At 35.2% G+C, this 16,342-nt stretch overlaps 1 protein-coding gene across 1 annotated transcript in view; it reads right to left on the bottom strand.

The window, feature by feature from the left end:
- PIK3C2G (phosphatidylinositol-4-phosphate 3-kinase catalytic subunit type 2 gamma) overlaps nucleotides 1-16,342 on the bottom strand; it is a 392,208-nt gene that overhangs the window by 220,997 nt on the left and 154,869 nt on the right. The window contains 1 exon segment of the mRNA XM_077170217.1: nucleotides 11,256-11,444. Coding sequence (XP_077026332.1) covers nucleotides 11,256-11,444 — 189 coding nt within the window.

The raw sequence follows: 16,342 nt of genomic DNA, 5'->3' as shown, positions 1-16,342 counted from the left end.
GTTTTACATTTTTGAAATCTTTTTAATGTCTGGACAGCTGTCTTCTCATATTGCTTCTGTGTAAATGTGTTGCAACATCCTATATCACATAACCTCTGGAAAACTTCACTCTCATGACAGAACGAGTGTGACAAAGGAAAATGATATAATAGATGCATTATGGAAATAATTGGACCTTGTGCAACCCTATTAACATCTTTGGAACTGCAGACCTCACTGGAGAGCCTCTGATGTACAACATATTTTGTGTTATTATTGTGGAGTCATAAGTCAAAGATTCAGCACCTATGGTCTGTTTCTAAGACAACAACACATCAACCTATGCCTTCCCTGGGCAATGAATCGGATGAATTGGCATTGAAATCATCCGATCAACCTTCAGACTTGCAATTGTCATTCCCAACCTCCTCTCTTTTGTCAAACATTTATAATTCCTTTTATGTATCAACCAGGCTGGTTTCTCCTTGCTGTGAATAGTAAAATGTGAGGGGAAAGAGAGAAATCGAGGATAGAATTGTGAAGCAAGAAGGGACCAGAACAGGCATTTTGGAAACTTTTCAACCGATCCAGAAATTTTCTCTGGAAAGAGGGTTAGGGGGGTGGCTGGTCAACATTTTGCCGAAAGTATTAAAAGTGTGACTCATGGATCCAATCAATTACCTTAGCAGAAGCCAGGAATAGCGATAGGGTAATTCAGGGTGGCATTATTGTATAATGGTGTGGATCCTGTTGACAAACACAGAAGACTGACAAGTTTTTTGAGACTGTTGTGTTAGCAGAAACACTGCCAGCTTGCACTTTGAAGAGTGCAGAGACAGAAGGAACTGAAGGAAGGCTGTCAGACTTCTGGGATACTACAGGCAGGAAACAGGCTAATAGAACTATTCAACTATAAGCATGGCTATCTTTCAAGAAAAAGTCAGAGTGACTCTGGGAACAAAGCCACAGAGACAGAGGCCAGAGAGGTAAGCCCCAGAGGTTGGATTAAGCCACAGAGAATTATTCTCAGAGTTTGAAGCATGATGGGATTTGCGCTGCTGGATTTTACACTTATTGGGGACTGGTAACCCCTTTATTCCTTGCAATTTCTCTTCTTGAATGGGAATGCTTATCCTATGCCTGTCCCACCACAGTACTTAGGAAGCAGATAAGTTTTCTAGTTCCACAGATCCACAGATGGAGAGGAACTTTGCCCCAGAATCATACCCAGAATCTTATCCATACCCGATTTAGATGATGAGATTTGAAACTTTGTAAGTTAATATTTACATGAGATTTTGGTTTCAGTAGTGATGCTAGAATGGGATAGGAGCTTGAGAATGTTGAGATGGGATGGATATACTTTACACATGGGAATGATGTGAAGTTTGAGGGGTCAAAGAGAGAAATGTCCTGGGTTGAATAGCCCCCCTCCCCAAATGCACGTCCTCCCAGAACCTATAAATATGACCTTATTTGTAAGTCGGGTCTTTGCAGATGTGCTAGTTACATTCTGATGAGGTCATACTAGATTAGGGTGGTTGTAAATCCAGCATGAGTTTCCTCATAAGAAAAAGAAAGTGCCCACAGAGAAAGAGACACACACAGGGGCAAGAACACCCCATGAAGACAGAGGCAGAGATTGGAGTGATGCATCTACAAACCAAGGAATGCCAAGGATTTCCAACAACCGCCAGCATCTAGGACAGTAGAGGTTCTCCCTCAGAGCCTTCAGAGGAAGCATGAGCCGGCTGAGGTTCTCCCTCAGAGCCTTCAGAGGAAGCATGACCTGGCTGACACAGTGATTTTGGAATTCTAGCCTCCAGAACAGTGAGAAAATAAATTTCTCTTGTTTAAACCACCCCATCTGTGATACTTTGTTATATCAGCCCTGGGAAACCACTGCACTCTCTTATCCCTTGAGGCTATAGAAATATCCCAGAGGACTACACAACCTTCAACAGAACCAAAAAGGTCATGAAATGAAATTTCAACAGAATATGTATTTTCATCTTCTTCAAGTTCACTTTGTTTTTGTCATGTCTATGCCTTTCTTTCTTCTCTATCACTGTTTCTCTTTTCTAATGATTTTTCTAGTCAGAAAATGATAAAGGGATGATATCTTACTTAAAGATATCATGGTGGGCAAAAGCCAAATGCGATGTAACAAATGCTGACCTTTAAGAAAAGCCCTTTGAGTAAACTGAAAATCAAAGAAGTCTGAGATCAAATTTAAGTGTAACAGAAATATGTCAGACTTCAGAATACATAGCAAGAATTCATGCAGAATGCCATGAAGATATTCACAGTTAAAAGCGCTACTGTCAGGTTAGAATTAGAAAACCATAAGAAGTGCAGAACTGTTTCTCTAACAGGTTTTGAGTCTGATGACACACTCAGCATCAGTTTGGAAGAAAAATGTCAATATGAATTCCTTTTTTCTTCTTCTAGTAAAAATGATCAGATGCAACAGCAGAAACTTCTAGGCAAAGTGGTAAAGAAGAATTCTATGAGATGATTGTAAATTTTTACCTACTGAATAATTCATGTTTCTTCAAGGATTTTCACATATTACAGAAGAATAGATCTCAAAGAATCTGAGACCTAGTTCCATTTCCTTACTATGTAGATGATGAATCTGAAACTCAAGTGAGTTTAAATGTTTTGCTCAAGGCTATTTGTTGGTGGCACTGACTGGAATTCAGATCTCTAGAATACTAGGCCAATAGCCTTTTGACTTTTTACTAGATTTTTACCATATATGACAGGTTTGACTTGAGTGTATCATTTACTTTACTGCATTCTAAATGGATCAATAGAGACACATTATGAGCATTGATTTGTCTAGCTGGATGGTGCACTGGCTCAGTCCTGAACTGAAAGGAACAGGAATAAATCATAGACCCAAGCAAACATAGAAGCTGTACAGAGATCTTTTCTGATGGACAGCCTATGGAAGTACATATAGAAATTGGGGATTGATTATATAATCATAGTATTAATTAATTAATTAATATTTACAATTAAAGAATCATTCTTGATTCCATGAAAAGCAGTCATTCCTCTTATATTTTTATATATAAACAAACTCAGAAAGTCACTGATCTAAAGCAGGTCATGTACTGAAAGTACCATGCAGATTTTGAGTTTGGGGGCATTAAGCATCACATACAAAATCAGCATGAAGTGCTGAAAAAAGAAGAGGGATTTTGAATCTAAATACCGAGGTTCTTTTTTCTTTCTTACTATGTGTTTTTTCCCTTTAAGCAAATTCATTTATATCCTTGGCTGAATCCCATCCTTATGTAGATGACTCTTAAACTGAGTCTAAAGACTCCAGATTTCTCCTTCGAACCACCAGATCTCTATGTTCAACCATTTCAATCACACCTCAAAGCCAACATACCCTACCCTGAACACAGGGTTCTTCTTCCAAATTCTATTTGCCATCTAGTGTGTTCCATCCTAATGAATGTTTCCAATTACCCACATATTTACATAAGACAGAAACCTAATAGTAATTTCAATACCTCTCTTCTTAACTACCTTCCCCATTAAATTTTGTCATTTTTGCTTCTAAATTTTTAAAATTTTTTCTGTGTTATTCTATCATGACAACCACTTCCCCAGGTTGACCTACCATCTTCTCTTGCCTGGACTACTTCCATAGCTCCCCAACTGGTCTTCCCTCACCCACATTTGCTCCCCTTACCACATTCATGCTCCACTCATAAAACACAATGATCTTTGAAAGATGCTAATCTGTTGAAAATATTTTTTTCACTTAGAATCATTTAATGTCTTCCATGATTACTAGAATAAAGATCAAGCTGCTTAATATGGCTTACAAGGCTTTAGCATCATCTTTTAGTTCCATCTTGACATGTATGACCACTTTACATCAAACAACCCTTATCTAAACTCCAGGCAAAATGGCCCTCTTTCAGTTTCCTAAATACTGTTCCTGCATCAGGTCCATCTCATTCTCTGGTTCCCTCTTTGCAAAAAGTCCTTCTCATATTCTCCTCTTTTGCCTGTTCATGCCTCTGGGTCTGAGCTCAAACAAAACTTCCTCAGGGAAGACTTTTCCCACTATGATGACAAGATTTGGTTCCCTTGTTATATGTTACATAGAACTGTGTGCCTTTAATTCAGATGTGTTATAACACCTGCTGTTTTACATTTCTCACTTGGTAATGGTCTGTTTCTTCCTCTCCCCCCACTAGACTGCAACACCAGTCTATAGGGATCTTCGGGGTATGCCTGATTTGACTTTTTCATGTTAAGAAGGGGTATCCACACTAAAAGATAGAGGGATAAAATTAACTGATAATCTTAGAGAGGCTGGTCCCTCTGAGTTTCAGGATTTGTCTGACTTAGGTAACTCTGGGAATAATATGCTCCAGGAAGGCAAACCTAGTGCATAAAACCTTTATAGAGTCTCAGTTCAAGCCCTAGGTTCTTTTAAGAGTCACCAGGAGTGATGTTGATTGGGGGTTAGCAAACCATGGCAATTAGCACTATCTAACTGAAGCTTTCCTAAGAACAACTTCTTGACTTCATTTGATCTCTCTTGAGCACTGATGCCTAATTTTGTTACACTTCTTTTCTCCCTTTTGGTCACATAGGCGTTGTCAATCCCACAGTGCCAGGGCTAGACTCATCCCCAGAAGGCTGCTCCATGTTGTCAGGGAAATTTTCACCCCTGAATGGCTTGTACCATGTAGGAGAACAACAACAATTTTCCTTGCAGAATTGGGCTTAGAGAGAGAGAGAGACCACATCTGTGCAACTAAGAGGCTTCCTGGAAGAAACCCTTGGGTCTCATTATGAGTAGTCTTAGCTTCTTCCTTACAGAAATTGTGGGTGGTAACTTTTGATTAGGCTATTTCAATTGAGATGTGACCTATCCCATTCGGGGTGGCTCTTAATCCTTTACTCAGTCCTTTATGAGAGGGTAAAGGGCAGAAAAGTTGAGAGGAGTTGGAGAGAGATAAATGCCCCAGAGGTGTTAAGAGGGGACCAACAGATGCTCAGAGAGAAAGCCACTGGAATCAGAAGTTGAAAGTAATAGAACCTGGAAGTGAAGGACCAGCAGATGCCAGCCATGTGCTTCCCATGTGACACAGGAAGCCTGGGTGCTAGCAGCCTGTCCTCAGAGAAGGCATCTTCTTCTTATCATGGCCTTAGAGCTGAAAATGTGTAAACTAATAAGTCACCATTTTAAAAGCCAATCCATTTCTGGTATATTGCATTATGGCAGCTTTGCAAACCAAAACACCATCTCAATTTGTCATTTCACCCATTCCTCTTATTTTTTTAATCTTTCTTTCCTGCCTCCTTCCTCTCAGTTTGTAAACAAGTTTAAAGCTCTTTTATTTAAACAAGCAAACAAAACCAAAACCTCAGAACTTTTCTTGACCTCTTCTAACTTAAGCTCTCTTCTTACCTTTGCCATCATCCTATTATAAGTCACTGTTTATTTCACTCCTTATCCTCTTCAGGACTTCGAGATATGGCTTCCAACTGCGCTATTAAAACTACTCTCACTAAGGTCATCAGTGAGTTCCCTATTTCAATATCTGAGGATCTGATTTTTAGTCCTAATTATATTTGATACTTATCTTATGCCTTTGAAAATATTTTTTCATGAATTCTATACCACACCCCTTTCTGCTTCTCCTCCAACACCTTGAACACTTTATCTACATTTCCTTTTCTGGTCTTTTGCTTTGTACTACCCTTAAGATGTTTCTGTTTTCTAGAGTTCTATGTCTTCCCCCTTTCTATTCTTCCTCTATGTATTAAAACACAGTACATGTTTTATCTCCTTTACTTCTGTGGCTTCAACTACTGTATTAAATCCATACTTGTTTTTCAACTTTTGATTTCTCTGGTAAGCTTCAGATCTGTGTGTACAGCTGTTTATCAGACATACCTCCTGAGTGTTTCAGAATTTTTTTTAATCCGACATGTCTAAAACAGAATGCTCCATCTTTCACCCATATTTGTCCTTTCTTTTGCAATTACTGTCTTGGTTAATGATGTCATTAGCTAGCATTTACATAAATCAGAAAGATCAGAAAGTCTTCCTTATTTCTTCTTTCTTTTTTACTTTCCTCTGAAATATATTTCAAATCTGCTCCATGGATCTCTACTGCCACTTTAGTTTAGGCTGATAAAATTTTTCAAGTGGGCTATTGAGCTACCTGCCATCTATCTACTGTCCTTGCTCTCACTTCTATTTTCAGTACCTTCTTCACCCTGATGCCAGAATTATCTTCATATAACATAAAATTGATTATGTAACTCCTGTCCTTAATAAAATTCCATGAGTTGCAGGAGCAGATTCTAACCTGGCTTATAAGGCATAAAACAATCTAAATCAAAATAATTTAAAATATTGTCTCCTGGTACAATTCCTTTTCTAATAATGCAATCAATTACTTACCAGTCCCTGAAACTCCATAACCACAAACATACTAATCTTTCTTCCTGGAATTCCATTTTCTCTCCTTTCCACTTAAGAAATTTCTGCTAATATTTTAAGCAAGAATTCAATTCCTTTGTGATTCTTTTCTTACCTTCTCAGAAAGAATTCTCCTCCCTCTCTCCTTTGAGCCAATATAGCAATTTCTACTAATTTTGATTATATTATAAAGCACATTTCATGGTAACCTTTAACTTAAGTCTGCCCTTCTGAATTGCATGTTTCTTTGAGATAGTCAACATGGATTATTCTTGTATATCTTTGATTCACTGCAGCCAATTTCCCTGGATATATATTTTAGCTCAATAGATAAACGGAAAAGATATACCATCATCCATCACTTAATTAGCTACTCGAATATGGAAGATTTAACTGTGTTGCCATTCCATTCTGCCTTTTTTAAATGTTAGTCAAGAATGTCTTTCTGTAAATTAATCTCTACAATAAAAAATACAGTGTTTTGAAGCAATTATTTTTGTGAAACATTTCTTCAACAAAACTGATTTGGAGATGTAAGTATACAGTATACTGTAAGTATTGCTTTCTTTCCTAAAAAAGTAATAATTCTATATCATGTGGGATGGCAAATCCTGGTACCTTGTCAAATTTTTATTTAAGCTTTTGATATAATCCTCTGATGCCAATTTAGAGTCGCTATTTTTAAGTGACTATTTTCCTTGAACTGCCTTTTAATTCCTTGGGTAATTTTTGCTTGTTATTAGCAGTTGAATAGTTGCAAATGTGTATCAGGGTTCAAGAAAATAGCAACCATCTGTCAAGAACCACAAACCATAGCCCTTGGTCTCTATTGCTTTGACTGGATTGCCTTCCCTAATGGAATATCAGTACCTGGTGAGCACAATGCAGGCACTCAACAGTGGAAGTATTAACACCCTATGACATATACTAGGTAAATTAAATATCAATGTCTTTTTTCTAAAAATAAATTGAAAGAAGGTAATGAATCTTCAGACAGGATTAAGTAAACAGCAATATTAAAAACTCTCCAACTAGGAAATGGAACACATCCATTCTCAAGCAGTTAAACTCTTTAAAACAGACTATTCAAAGTAGAAAAAAAATAGATCTCAGATCTCACTCTGACAACTCACTTAACAAGCACACACTGTTTGTTCTCAGGAAAGTCAGCCTTTGAATTTAGAAGAGTTGAAAGGTTCATTTTTGGAAACAGCTTGTCCTCAAAATTTTTAATAGTTCAGTTTTAAACTAAGAGTGGGAGTCAAGGATGAGTATAATGGAAATGCTCCAACTTTTTCAGTGACCTTATCTGGCGCATGATAAAGAACTGTCCAGTGTGTAAATAATTCTGGATTTTACTGAGTTGCTTGAATGAAACTTAATTAATGGCATTTTACTTTGAAACGAGTCCCCATAATTTTTAAATATCTGATTACTCAGAAAAAAAGAAATTACAAGTGAAGTAGAAACATCTGAACATGATATGATAGCTAAGCACTTATTTTTACTATTAAAAATGAAACTGTTTTAAGATTGTTAATCTAATTAATATGTAAATATCTTAAAGACTTTATGTAGGAAGGCTGTGCAGTATAACGATTACAATTACAAGTTTAAAACTCAAATGACCTGGATTTGAATCCCTGCTCTCAATATACTAGTGCAACTGGGCAACTCAACCTCTGTTTCAGTTTCTTTTCTCTTGGAATAGTAATAATATTTGTCTCATGGAGCTACTGTGTATATTAAAATGAGATGGTACTCAGAGGCACTAAATAAAAATTTGATAAAATAAAAAACCTTAAATGAATCAAATAGATTTTTAGGGTACGTTTAGGTAGAGAAAGCTCACTCTAAGCAGAATTATACTTAGGTTATCAAGAAATGGAGAATATTGAAGTTCATGCAGCTAACTCCCTTATTTTACAAATAAATTAAATGATGTCACAATCTTCATTCTTACAAAAATTTTTCTAAGAAATGTGTCATTCACTTTTCAAAATTATTAGCTGACACACTTAAATGCCTTCAGGTAAAATATTGACCAAGGTTATCTTACTAAAAGAAGAATAAATTGCAAAAAGAGTAACAGCTGTCCCTTCAGAAACTTTAGAAATTTATACCATAAATGATCATGACATAGCTATTATAGAGATTCATAGTTTTTACCTTCAAATTTATTCTTTTAATTTTCAACAGCTTTACTGGGATATAATTCAATTCCCATACAATTCATCCATCCATTTAAAATACACAAGTCAATGGTATTTATTATGTTCCCAGGACTGTACAACCATTACCATTGAACTAAACTCTGCACCCATTAGTTGTAACTCTCCATTTTCCCCTGACTTTACCAGCCCTAGGTAACCACTAATATATTCTCTGTCTTTATATATTTGCCTAATCTGGACATATCACATCAATGGAATCAAATGATATGTGGTCTTTCACTTAGCATAATCTTTTCAAGGTTCATTCTTTTTATTGTTGAATAGTATTATTGTATGGATATAGCAAGTTTTATTCATACATTAATTGATGGGAATTTGGATTCCTTCTACTTTTTGGCTATTATGAATAATGTTGCTAGGAACATTCATGTACAAGTTTTTGAGTAGACATATGTTTTCGTTTTTCTTGGGTATATCCCTAAGAATAGAACTGCTGGATTGTCTGGCAACTGTACTTCAAGCATTTCAAGGAAATACTTAAGTGTTTTCCAGAGTGAATGCACCATTTTATATTCCCACCAGCAATATATGAAGCTTACAATTTCTCAACATTGTCACTAGCACTTGTTATTATTATCTGTCTCTTTGATTATATCCCTCCTAGTGTGTGTGAAGTGGTAGTTCATGGTTTTCACTTGCATTTCTTAATAACTGAAAATGCTGCGTGCCTTCTCTTGTGCTTATTGGCCATTTATATATCTTCTCTGGAAATATGTCCATTTAGATTCATTCTCCATTTTTTAAATTGGGTTATCTTTCATATATTGAGTTGTAAAAGCTCCTTATATCTGTACACAATTTCCTGATCAGATTTATAAGTTGCAAATAATTTCTCCTATTTTGAATTATTCCTTTCGCATTTTAAATCAACTTTCTATTAGCTAATCAGTTTGGGAATGATAAAGTAGTTATGCTAATATTTCAAGTCTTATTTCAGCAAAATAAACTCCTAGAATTTAGCAACTTTATTTGAGCACATTTTGACTGTTGTTAAATATATGAGTAAAGTTAAGCCCTAAGGTGGAATTGAGAACTTGTCTTTCACAAAAGAGTTTTTAAATACCAGTATTACAAACTGAATGATCCCAATGAAACCAATCAGTTTTTAATTGGTTTTCTTAGCATATCATTACTTCATTAATTTATTCAGCCATGCAAGTGTTGTGAAAGATAAGACAGATAATGCCCTCAAGTAACTTATTTAAATGCGAACATAAGACACAAATAATCATAATGTATTTTAGAAGGTGATTGAGTCATTATTAAGTGTTAGGCATTATTAAGGCCTTGAAATATGGGGACACTAAGATAAACTATTTGGCTCTAAAGAGTGTTCCGTCTATGTGGATGAAAGCATATATGTTCCAGGCAAGCACACTGCAATAAAATGTAATTAATAAAACAATATGGCACTGCACTAGGCAAAAGTGATCAATTCTACCTGGCTACGTCAGGGGACCCTTTACAGATGAAGTCTTACAAAAATGCAAAGCTCCAAGTTCCAAGTAATAGAAAAACTTATATATACAAAGGAAGAAGTGAGCATCTGGGAATACATTAATTAATGGAAAACTCCATAAAATAGCAATATCTTCTTCACAAAAAATGAAGAACTCTAATATGAGTAATGTAAATTTTATGTAAAATTTGTAAATATTTACAAATAACAGAAAATCATCCTCTCTCCCTACCCCACCCCAAAAGTTTTATAAAGGCTACTAATTTTTAAATACACCTAAAAAATTAGTCTGAATAGATCATTTGCATTATTCCCTTCTCCTCCTTTTTTATTTATTTATTTTTATTAAAACATTTTTTCATCTTTATTTTTTTGTTTCTTCCTCCTACTACTTTCCCTAAGAAACTTGAGAGGATACAGAGTAGAGATGGGTTTCACAATTATTCCCCAGCTCTAGAGATTGCAGACTTTCTTCATGGTTTTAGTGAGGTGATGCTATTAAGCCAGACTTAAAATCTCTCTCATTGGCTTTGAGCATAAAAGGGAAGCCAAGGAAGAGCTGCTTCTCCAGACCCAGAGGCAGCTATGTTTTCCTTAACAAGAAGAAATTGTTTCCCAGCTCTGCATTTAATTCTGAAGGCAGAGCTGGAGAATATACAAGACATAGGTTGTTTTGTACAATTTTTATCATCATCATCATCATATTACTTGTGTACTTATTATAAGCACAGAATTTTCCTATACTTTGTATATTTCATTAGTAAAAGATACAGTCCCAAATTTCAGGACATTTGACTTTTTGAGATGGGGAGAAGTATGGAATTTCATTTTTCCTGATTTGTATTCTGTGTATGTAATTTTTCCTGTAAAAGTAACTAGACTTTTTCATTTGAGAAACGATGGCCATTCATTAGCCTTCAAAGTTAGTAAGGAGTCACTAATATAGCTTAGATTTGCCTAAAATTAATATCCAGTTTATATTTATCTAAAATTAATAACTATAGCTACTGATATCAGGACAAAGTATAATAATGTATTAATTATATAGTCATTTTCTCCCTTCAAACAAGTTACTTTCAAACCAGTTGTATCAGGCTTTTTATGCAATTCTTACCTGAAAGTCAAAAGTCCAAGTGCCTCCAAAGGGTGAGCAAATTTCCATGCTCTCAAAATTGTATGCATGTCTGAAACAGTCCTTTCATCCCATCCAGGGGCACTACCCAGGACCAAAGGAAGGGAGCAGTTTTCAGTATTGCAGTAGAAGCGATAAAACCATAAGTATCTTCTCTTTTCCTCAGAGAGTCTGCAAAACCAGATTGGAAACTATAATTTACTGGAGTTTGCTACACTAACAAATGTTTCTGTAAATACACAGAACAAACTGTACTCTGGTTCTTCAAATTTATTTTATTTTGGAAAACAAGTCCTCTATCTTCTTGGGGCAGTTTGATATGTTATCTCATTAGCCCTCTCCCACTAACTTCATTCTTCTGTAGAATAAAAATAAAAATAAAAATAAGCATTCAGCTCAGGTAATTCATATTTATTTTTCCTCCCTCTTATGCTTGTCACGTTTTTGTTTTTTTTTTTTTTTTTCCAAATGTCATTTTGGTTGGCAAAATCTCTGACTCCTTAGGGCAGACCAAATTTATCTGAATCCTGCAACATGTACTATTTGAAACAAAAGTAATCGACTGTTTACCCTCTTACTTTCTTTACAAATTAACTCAGACCCAAGTGGACATGTGGAGAAATGGCATATTTTAACGATGATATTGCTCCATTTTAAAGCAAGTTTCAAAAATGTTCAGAACATTCTTTGCTCAAAACATCAAAAACAAAGAACTCAATTCATCTTTGGATTCTGGCTTTAAACTCTGTGTTCATTAGAAGTTTGGGGTTAAAATTCCAGTGAACAGGAGTTCCATAAAAGCTGTAAGTATTTCCCTTGGAGAGCTGTCCTAAACAGAAGCTCTAAATCTAGGTTTGGGCCATTCACTCACTGACAGTTTGTCAAGTTTTGCTTGCACTCCAGGAGCAGCCTTCAGATCCACGGTTCAGTTGGAGGACAGCATTGCTTAGATGACAATGACAGCGTTTAAACGCTGCCTCCTCCAAATTGACATTCTTTTGCTCAGCCTAAATCGGCTGAAACTCCTGAGAAAGCTAAGGAGAATTATTAAAATATTTTAAAGGTCAATGTTTCTTTATAATTTTTTGAAGCTATCTTCACCTATGACATGAAAGGCTTGGATCATGGATGATTTTAAAGGAATGTTTAGATTCGTTTCCTATATTTTTTCACTATACCTCCATAATCTGAAAGCCCTCAAAGAAAAAATTCCATACCAAAGCTACTGAAGCAAATTTGCCCTGATTACATTTCTTTTACTCCCAATATTGAGTAATGTTTCTTCCTTTTAACTTTTTCAATGAAGTGAAATTCACTTAAAAGGTAACAAGTAGAATTCAGTTTACTAATTTTAGCAAATGTATATAACCAGTAAAAAAACATTCCTTATCAAGATGAAAAACAGTTTTCTCTACTTCTTCTCAGTCAATCCTCCCCAACACTCCCACCAGAGGCAAGCACTAGTCAATTTTTCACTCTAAATTAATATTACCTATTTTAGACCTTCATATAAATTAAGATAGAGTAAATACTCTTTTATGTCTGGCTTCTTTCATGCAGCATAATGTTTTTGAAATTATCTGTACTGATGATAACAGCAGTTCATCATTTTTTATTAATGGGTATTCTTCTTTTTTGAAGATATCATAATTTGTCTATTTTTTCTCTTATTTGATGGTCATTGCTTCCTGTTGGGGATTTTATGAATAAGGTTGCTGTGTACATTTATGTTCAAGTTTTTCAATGGGCATATTTTTCAGTTCTCTTAGGAAGTACCAGGGAGGGGAAAGACTGAACTGTAGCCAGGCATTTGTTTACCTTTTCAAGGAATTGCCAAAATGGTTGTAAAATTATGCATTACTCCTAGCACAATATAATGACTCCAATTGCACTATATCCTTGCCACACTTGATTTGTCTGTCTTTTATTATATCCATTCTAATGAGTGTATAATAGTATCAAATTGTAGTTTAATTTGCATGTTTCTGATGATGTGGCAATTGGTCTATATCTTCCTTATTGAATTATTTGTTCAAACCTTTATGTTCAATTATTTATATTTTTACTCATTTATAAGATTTCTTTACATAGTCTGGATATAAAAATTTTATCATATGATTTTTTTGCTTATATTTCCTTTCAGAATATAGCTTCTTATTTATATCCCTAGTACTGCCTTTTGATGGATACTTTTAAGTAATGACTGGATCCAATTTATATATTTTTAACGTACCTATTGCTTTTTTTTACTTTTGTCTAAGAAATTTTTTTCTGCCCTTATGTCCATTGTTCTAAGTTTTCTTCTGAAAGTTTTATTGTTTTATATATAATATCTAGGATGATGATCCATTCTAAAGTAGTTCTGTATATGGTAGGAGGCAGGCATCACATTTCTGTTTTTTTAATCAGGGTATCCATTTGCAGAAAATAGCTTTCCTTATTTATTTCTTTGGAAACTCTATCAAAAATGCATTGAACAAGAGAGGATTGTGGGGTGATGACAGAACAGGGAACTCTAAAATTCAGTCCTTCCACTGGAAAAACTATTAAACAGGCAGGAACTGTCAACTATTTTGAAACCCTGGAGGCCAGTAGGATATCGTACAGCATCCAGGGAAAAGCATGAGGAAAAGGCTGGTAAACTCCTTTAAAGACTAGTGAATTACACTCTCTGCACAATAGTTACCAGTGTTCATCCCCCATTCTTGCAGCAGGCCACCATGGGGTCCAGCACCTGGCTAGCTCACTGTGACAGAAAGGGACACAAAAATCCTCTACCCCAAGACCAACGGTGGACACAGCCAGTCACTTATCTCAGCTTTTGATTAGGGACATTGGATCACCTGGGGCCCAACTCTGAGAGGAGCCACTGGAACCCACCCTGTAACAAAGCCAATGGAGCAAACAAACATGAAAGTGCTATGTTTCTTCAAGGCTATGGGAGACAGTTAATTGAAGGGCTGCATTTGCTGCACAGATCAAGAAAGCTCAATTTGGGGAGCTGTGGAAGAATCTCCTGGCGCTTTTCATGATCCCCTCCCTAGGGAAGTTTTGAGACTGTCTGCCCTCCTTTTGGGGGTCCTGGCCCTCTTTCAGCTGAGAAAGACTTATTTGGGAAACTTCTCCCCAGCATGTCACCCTCTCAGAATTGCCCTATAGGTGAAAGCATCTTAAGACCAAGAAAAGAGTGTAAGAAATTATAGAGGCTGACAATCTAGAAAAGGGTTTGCCTGCTTAAATACCTGGGAGAGAGGTCACCTAGGACACAGAGAGTGCACTGAAACAGTTGCCAAAAGATGGAAGCAACCCAAGTGTCTACCAATGGATGAGTGAATAAATGAAAAGGTTATATATATACAACAGAATATTAATCAGCTGTAAAAAGGAATGAAAGCCTGACACGACAACATGGATGAAACTTGAAGACTATTGTATTGAGTTAAATAAACCAGACACAAAAGGACAAATATTGTCTAATCTCACTGATATGAAATAATTAGAGTAAGAAAAATCATAGATACAAAATCTAGAATATAATTTACCATTGGGTAGGGTGGGGATAGGGAATGGAAAGTAAAGGTTGAAAATGTACAGAGTTTCTATCTGGAACTATGGAGAGGTTTGGTCATGGATGATGGTGATGGTAGCACAACATTGTGAACATAATTAACAGCACTGAAACATATTTTAATTAAAGGGGAAATGTTAGGTTGTATATATGGTAAATAGAAATATTTTTTTAAAAATTCATTTTACTGCACTACATAAACAGTGAACCCTCAGCGAAATCATGGCCTATAATTAATAATACAATTATAAAAATCCACTTTTTATCAATGGTAACATCTACCACTGTGGGAAGAACATATTAATATAGAATGGTAGGTGTTAATAATAGTGTGGTATATGAGAATTATGTATTTTATGCTTATGTATGATTACTCATAAAGCTACAGTTTCTCTCTATAAAAAACAAACACAATGAAATGTTGCTTCACATCCAAATAAAATACATTGACTATTCAAATACAGAGCTATCTGGCTATTTTTTCTATTCTCAATTTTATTCCATTGCTCAATTAGCCTATCACAATTATCACATGATTAGGCCAATATCATGCTATCTTTTTATTAGAGAAGATGTAGGTTTCTACAAAAATCATCAGAAAGTGCAGAGTTCCCAGATACTTCCCCTCAAGCACCAGGTTTTCCCTATTAACAATTTGCATTAGTACGGTATCTTTGTTACAACTGATGAAACAATATTATTATAATTATATCATAATTATGAGGTATAGTCTATAGTTTATACTAAGGTTCACTATGTTGTATTGTTTTATCATTTAAAAAAATTTGATAACATGTATACAACCTAAAATTTCACATTTTAACCACAGTCAAATTCAGTGCTGTTAATGACTTTATTAATATAAATTATATTACATTAATTTAATATATATTATATCTATTAAATTATATAAACAATAAATTAATTATAATTAAGATAATTAATTACATTAGCAATTTTGTGCTATTATCACCACTACCTACTTCCAAAGCAGTCCCATCCCTGAAACTCTGTACCAATTAAGCATGGTAATTGGTAATTTAACTTTCCATTCCCTACCCCAATTCTGGTGCATGGTAACCTGAATTCTTGTTTCTGACCCTATGAATTTGAAAATAAAGTGAGATTATACAATGTTTATCTCTTTGTGCTTATCTTAATTCATTCAATATAATATCTTTAAGGTTCATTCATGTCTTAGCATGCATCAGAACTCTATTCCTTTATAGGGCTAAATAATATTCCCTTGCATATCACTTTTTGCTTATCCATTCATCTGCTGATGAACACTAGGGTTTGCCACCTTTTGACCAGTATGAATAATATCACCAAGGACATTGGTATACAAATATCTGTGTGAATCCCTTCTTTCAACTCTTCTGGATATATAGCTAAAGGTGGGATTGGAAGATCATAAGATAGGCAATTGTATTGTTAAGTTTCTGATGATGAACCACCAAACTGTTTTCCACAGCAGCTGCACAATTTTATATCCCCACCA

This window comes from Tamandua tetradactyla, chromosome 7 (genome assembly GCF_023851605.1).
Source record: "Tamandua tetradactyla isolate mTamTet1 chromosome 7, mTamTet1.pri, whole genome shotgun sequence".
Taxonomy (NCBI): Eukaryota; Metazoa; Chordata; class Mammalia; order Pilosa; family Myrmecophagidae; genus Tamandua; species Tamandua tetradactyla.
The sequence above is the reverse complement of the archived record's forward strand: the minus strand, read 5'-3'. Positions and strand labels throughout refer to the sequence as shown.